Source organism: Micropterus dolomieu, linkage group LG01 (assembly GCF_021292245.1).
Source record: "Micropterus dolomieu isolate WLL.071019.BEF.003 ecotype Adirondacks linkage group LG01, ASM2129224v1, whole genome shotgun sequence".
Taxonomy (NCBI): Eukaryota; Metazoa; Chordata; class Actinopteri; order Centrarchiformes; family Centrarchidae; genus Micropterus; species Micropterus dolomieu.
The window spans coordinates 49,817,018-49,823,982 of record NC_060150.1 but is presented as its reverse complement, the minus strand read 5'-3'; the positions used below and the strand labels follow the sequence as shown (position 1 = coordinate 49,823,982).

The 6,965-nt window shown below is 49.1% G+C and overlaps 1 protein-coding gene across 1 annotated transcript in view; it reads right to left on the bottom strand.

The window, feature by feature from the left end:
• The window catches only part of lama1 (laminin, alpha 1), a 48,721-nt gene that overhangs the window by 3,417 nt on the left and 38,339 nt on the right, over window positions 1-6,965 (bottom strand). Inside the window, exons 42-51 of the mRNA XM_046073681.1 lie at window positions 4,605-4,719; window positions 4,289-4,441; window positions 4,043-4,191; window positions 3,767-3,961; window positions 3,474-3,657; window positions 3,234-3,340; window positions 2,930-3,119; window positions 2,595-2,744; window positions 2,347-2,500; window positions 2,095-2,228 (exon numbers count right to left, since the gene is read on the bottom strand). Of these exons, the coding sequence (XP_045929637.1) occupies window positions 2,095-2,228; window positions 2,347-2,500; window positions 2,595-2,744; window positions 2,930-3,119; window positions 3,234-3,340; window positions 3,474-3,657; window positions 3,767-3,961; window positions 4,043-4,191; window positions 4,289-4,441; window positions 4,605-4,719 (1,531 nt within the window). The remainder of the gene's footprint in view (window positions 1-2,094; window positions 2,229-2,346; window positions 2,501-2,594; window positions 2,745-2,929; window positions 3,120-3,233; window positions 3,341-3,473; window positions 3,658-3,766; window positions 3,962-4,042; window positions 4,192-4,288; window positions 4,442-4,604; window positions 4,720-6,965) is intronic.

Below are 6,965 nucleotides of genomic sequence, written 5' to 3'. Positions count from 1 at the left end.
TGAGTACCCCCCCACATTTCTGTAAATATCTGATTCTATCTTTTCATGTTTCAACACTGAAGAAATAAGTCTTTGCTCCAGTGTAAAGTAGTGAGCGTGCAGCTTGTATAACAGTGTAAAGTAGTGAGCGTGCAGCTTGTATAACAGTGTAAAGTAGTGAGCGTGCAGCTTGTATAACAGTGTAAATTTGCTGTCCCCTCAAAATAGCACATCACACAGCCATTAATGTCTAAACCGCTGGATACTAAAGTGAGGACACCCCTAAGAGAAAATGTCAATATTCTGTGGGGCCACCATTATTCTCCAGCGCTGCCTTAACCCTCATGGGCCTGGAGTTCAGCAGAGCTTCACAGGTTTCCACTGCAGTCCTCTTCCACTCCTCCATGACGACATCACGGAGCTGGTGGATGTTAGAGACCTTGAGGTCCTCCAACTTCCGTTTGAGGACGCCCCACAGATGCTCAGTAGGGTTCGGGTCTGGAGACATGTTGGCCAGTCCATCACCTTTACCCTCAGCTTCTTCAGCGAGGCAGTGGTCGTCTTGGAGGTGTGTTTGGGGTCGTTATCATGTTGGATTTTGGATTTTCACTGAGGGGTGTCCTCACTTTAGTATCCAGCGGTTTAGACATTAATGGCTGTGTTATTTTGAGGGGACAGCAGATTTACACTGTTATACAAGCTGTACGCTCACTACTTTACACTGTTATACAAGCTGCACGCTCACTACTTTACACTTTTATACAAGCTGTACGCTCACTACTTTACACTGTTATACAAGCTGCACGCTCACTACTTTACACTTTTATACAAGCTGTACGCTCACTACTTTACACTGTTATACAAGCTGTACGCTCACTACTTTACGCTTCTATACAAGCTGTACGCTCACTACTTTACACTGTTATACAAGCTGCACGCTCACTGCTTTACACTGTTATACAAGCTGCACGCTCACTGCTTTACGCTGTTATACAAGCTGCACGCTCACTACTTTACGCTTTTATACAAGCTGCACGCTCACTACTTTACACTGTTATACAAGCTGCACGCTCACTACTTTACACTGTTATACAAGCTGCACGCTCACTACTTTACACTGTTATACAAGCTGCACGCTCACTACTTTACACTGTTATACAAGCTGCACGCTCACTACTTTACACTGTTATACAAGCTGCATGCTCACTGCTTTACACTGTTATACAAGCTGTACGCTCACTGCTTTACACTGTTATACAAGCTGCACGCTCACTACTTTACACTGTTATACAAGCTGTACGCTCACTACTTTACACTTTTATACAAGCTGTACAAGCTGTACGCTCACTACTTTACACTGTTATACAAGCTGTATAAGCTGTACGCTCACTACTTTACACTGTTATACAAGCTGTACAAACTGTACGCTCACTACTTTACACTGTTATACAAGCTGTACGCTCACTGCTTTACACTGTTATACAAGCTGTACGCTCACTGCTTTACACTGTTATACAAGCTGCACGCTCACTACTTTACACTGTTATACAAGCTGTACGCTCACTACTTTACACTTTTATACAAGCTGCACGCTCACTACTTTACACTTTTATACAAGCTGTACAAGCTGTACGCTCACTACTTTACACTGTTATACAAGCTGTATAAGCTGTACGCTCACTACTTTACACTGTTATACAAGCTGTTCGCTCACTACTTTACACTTTTATACAAGCTGCACGCTCACTACTTTACACTTCTATACAAGCTGCACGCTCACTACTTTACACTTTTATACAAGCTGCACGCTCACTACTTTACACTTCTATACAAGCTGCACGCTCACTACTTTACACTTTTATACAAGCTGCACGCTCACTACTTTACACTGTTATACAAGCTGCACGCTCACTACTTTACACTTTTATACAAGCTGCACACTCACTACTTTACACTGGAGCAAAGGGTCATTTCTTTGGTGTTGAGACATGAAAAGATAGAATCAGATATTTACAATCATGACAGGGGCGGACTCACTTTGTGAGATACTGTATATACATATTTATACACACAGAATATACTGTAAATCACACACTCAGGTAACTGTCTGCTCACCTGTCCGTTGATCAGCTCTAGTCCGATAGCATCAACCTTCGCGCTGCTGATTCCCAGAAGCACTCCCTCTGATTGGCTTGTTCGTAAGTCCAGAGACACTGACACGTCAGAGCCGACCTTATAACCGTCTCGCACTGAACACACACACACACACACACACACACACACACACACACACACACACACAGAGTTTAAACCTGAGCAGGTGGGTTCAGGTACATGCAGGAGATCCTTTCTGTATGTTGGACTCACTGAGGGCAGCGTATCCACTGCCGTTGAAGTAACTTCCGGTCTGGTCTTTGGTGAAACAGGAAGTGACCTCATGCTGCGAGGCCGGCTTGGACAGATCCAGCGTGGCTCCGTTCAGACTGACCAAGCGAATGCAACCTGGGAAACTACTGCTTACCTGAGAGAGGGAGGGGAGAGCAAGTGGTTCAGGTGCAGCTCAGGTGAGACGGGTACAGGTGTCACACAACATCAGAGAATCTAAAGTTGCCTACGTTAATCCTCCTAGTGGTGTGTGTGTGCGGCACTCCTCCCAGGTACAGCCTGTTGTCCACGTCCAGCTGGGTCCCTTTAACCGGCACAGAGTCCGGATTTGAACCGTCGACTGACATCGACATCGACCGCCGGATGACCTCAGCGCTCACCTGAGAGAGAGAGAGAGGTCAAACCAGGTGTCAGCAACAGCGGGAAAAAAGGTGAACCTCACTGCTTGATGATGTCACAACCTGGCTCATGATGTCACAGCCTGATGTCACAGTTAATCCCTGTTCACTTCTATTTGCCGGCCTGGTGTTTAATGTGTGTCTGTTTATGAAGCATCATTACTCACAGCGTGCCACTCTCCGTCGTTAACTGCAACAGACGAGGTGATGGAGGCGGGGCCTTTCCCCAGGTCAGCTGACATCATCAGTCTCCCCCCCGTCAGTCTGAGGACGATGAAGTCCATCTGTTTGGAGTCCGAGAGGAGGAGGATGAGCCCGTCCAGAGCTCGGCTTCGAACAGACAACCTGAGAGACACACTGAAGACGAGGAGAGACACAACACAGTCAGACGACTGGCCGAGCCCAGCCCCGCCCCTTGTTACGATAGCCCCGCCCCACTCTGACCACGGCCCCGTTGTCATGGAGACCTACCTCTTTCTGACTGTGGCGGGGTTGATGATGAAGATCATGTGACTGTGTTTGGACAAACCAAACTGAGCCGCTGACTGCAGGAAGGTTGGCTCCGCCTCCGACACGCACTGCATCACACACACACATCAATAACCAGTAATTAGTGACCAATAGTCAATAACACCAATAATACAAATATTCACACATGTAACCATAGTAACAACAATCAATTATCAAAAATCAATAATAAACATTGAATACCGTCAGTGCTCCAGGTGTGAAGGCGCTCAGGTGTGTGGGCGGGGCTAAAGGCAGGTGGTCGGGGTCAGGAGTTGGTTCTAAACCCTGATCATCAGGAAGCACCACCCCCCCAACTCTCTCCTCCAATAGGCAACTGTCGAGCTCCACACCTTTGTACCTCACGGCTCCTGATAGGTCAATGAGCCTGGAGGCAGCCACCAATCAAAAGAGTCAATCAACCAGAAAGACTGAAAATTGTGTGTGTGTGTGTGTGTGTGTGTGTGTGTGTCTGTGTGTGCCAGTGTGTGACTTACGCCCTGCCCACCACCAGGTGTTGGATGCAACCTCTGAACCACCTGGACACATCCTGTAATCTGATTGGTAGACGAGTCTCCTCCCCTGATGGCAGCCCACCAATGAAGAAAGAGGCTGGAGACAGACGGGAAAATCCTCCAGAAAACAGAGAGACGGACTTCATGTGTTCCTCATCCACCTGCAGGGACAGAGACCTGAGAGACAGACAGGTGACACTTTAATCAATACTGATGAGGCAGGTGAGGCAAGTGAGGCAGGTGTCTCTCTCCACCTACTTCCTGTTGATGGTGATGATCACAGAGTGTCTTGTTCCGTCACTGAAGGATCCATCAGGTTTCACCACCATCACCCTCCGAGTGGGGCCGCCCACCTCACCGAGCTCCGCCTCCAACGCTCCTGAGACCAGGTGCACTGACAGGAAGTGCTGCACACAAATAATCAAGGTGTGTCACATGATGTGTCACGTGATAAAACCTGGTGTACAGGTGTGTCATGACATGACGTCTGTCCGTCTGTCTCACATGTCTCTGTGTTCGGTCGTTACTGAAGGCAGCCAGCAGGACTCCTGATTGGTTGTTGGAGTAGAAGGAGAAGAGAAGCTCCGCCTCCTGACCGAGCGAGCGAGGAGCGATCTGAACGAAGCCTCCGGCCAACACCGACACACTGCGCACCGCCTGGGACAGAGCAATAATAATAAATCGTGCCATTATTTCCAATGGAACCGGACTTCTTTTTGCAAACAGAGGAGTCGCCCCCTGCTGGCCGTTCGACAGAATGCAGTTTTAAGTTTCAAGCGGCACTTGGACGTCAGGTACACAATGTAATCAGATACTGTACCTCGAGGACGCAGCCCTTCCTGACTCCGTACGCGTCTCTCAGCAGGTCAAAGTTGGACCGAGCGATCTCCACGTTCTTTATACAGCCCACGTACGACCTGGAGACCACTTGTCGCCTACCAACCAGACAGACGGGTAGAAACAGTCAGACAGACCGGTGGAAACAGACAGACAGACAGACGGGTAGAAACAGACAGAAAGACGGGTGGAAACAGACAGAAAGACGGGTGGAAACAGACAGACAGACGGGTGGAAACAGACAAAAAGACAGGTGGAAACAGACAGACAGACCGGTGGAAACAGTCAGACAGACGGGTAGGAACAGACAGACAGACGGGTAGGAACAGACAGAAAGACGGGTAGAAACAGACAGAAAGACGGGTAGAAACAGTCACACAGACGGGTAGAAACAGTCAGACAGACCGGTGGAAACAGACAGACAGACGGGTAGAAACAGACAGACAGACGGGTGGAAACAGACAGACAGACGGGTGGAAACAGACAGACGGGTAGAAACAGACAGACGGGTAGAAACAGATAGACGGGTGGAAACAGACAGACGGGTGGAAACAGACAGATGGGTAGAAACAGACAGACAGACGGGTGGAAACAGACAGACAGACGGGTAGAAACAGACAGACAGACGGGTAGAAACAGACAGACAGGTGGAAACAGACAGACAGGTGGAAACAGACAGACGGGTGGAAACAGACAGACGGGTAGAAACAGACAGACAGACGGGTGGAAACAGACAGACGGGTGGAAACAGACAGAAGGGTGGAAACAGACAGACAGACGGGTGGAAACAGACAGACAGACGGGTAGAAACAGACAGAAAGACGGGTGGAAACAGACAGAAAGACGGGTGGAAACAGACAGACAGACGGGTGGAAACAGACAGAAAGACGGGTGGAAACAGACAGACAGACCGGTGGAAACAGTCAGACAGACCGGTGGAAACAGACAGAAAGACGGGTGGAAACAGACAGAAAGACGGGTAGAAACAGACACACAGACGGGTAGAAACAGACAGACAGACCGGTGGAAACAGACAGACAGACGGGTGGAAACAGACAGACAGACGGGTGGAAACAGACAGAAAGACGGGTAGAAACAGACAGAAAGACGGGTGGAAACAGACAGACAGACGGGTGGAAACAGACAGAAAGACGGGTGGAAACAGACAGACAGACCGGTGGAAACAGTCAGAAAGACCGGTGGAAACAGACAGAAAGACGGGTGGAAACAGACAGAAAGACGGGTAGAAACAGTCACACAGACGGGTAGAAACAGTCAGACAGACCGGTGGAAACAGACAGACAGACGGGTGGAAACAGACAGACAGACGGGTGGAAACAGACAGAAAGACGGGTAGAAACAGACAGAAAGACGGGTGGAAACAGACAGACAGACGGGTGGAAACAGACAGAAAGACGGGTGGAAACAGACAGACAGACCGGTGGAAACAGTCAGAAAGACCGGTGGAAACAGACAGAAAGACGGGTGGAAACAGACAGAAAGACGGGTAGAAACAGTCACACAGACGGGTAGAAACAGTCAGACAGACCGGTGGAAACAGACAGACAGACGGGTGGAAACAGACAGACAGACGGGTGGAAACAGACAGAAAGACGGGTAGAAACAGACAGAAAGACGGGTGGAAACAGACAGACAGACGGGTAGAAACAGACAGACAGACGGGTAGAAACAGACAGAAAGGTGGAAACAGACACACGGGTGGAAACAGACAGACGGGTAGAAACAGACAGACAGACGGGTGGAAACAGACAGAAGGTTAGAAACAGACAGACAGACGGGTAGAAACAGACAGACGGGTAGGAACAGACAGAAAGACGGGTAGAAACAGACAGAAAGACGGGTGGAAACAGACAGACAGACGGGTGGAAACAGACAGACAGACGGGTGGAAACAGTCAGACAGACGGGTGGAAACAGACAGACGGGTAGAAACAGACAGACGGGTGGAAACAGACAGACGGGTGGAAACAGACAGACAGACGGGTGGAAACAGACAGACAGACGGGTAGAAACAGACAGACAGACGGGTAGAAACAGACAGACAGGTGGAAACAGACAGACGGGTAGAAACAGACAGAAGGTTAGAAACAGACAGACAGACGGGTGGAAACAGACAGAAAGACGGGTGGAAACAGACAGAAAGACGGGTGGAAACAGACAGACAGACGGGTGGAAACAGACAGACGGGTGGAAACAGACAGACGGGTGGAAACAGACAGACAGACGGGTGGAAACAGACAGAAAGACGGGTGGAAACAGACAGAAAGACGGGTGGAAACAGACAGACAGACGGGTAGAAACAGACAGACAGACGGGTGGAAACA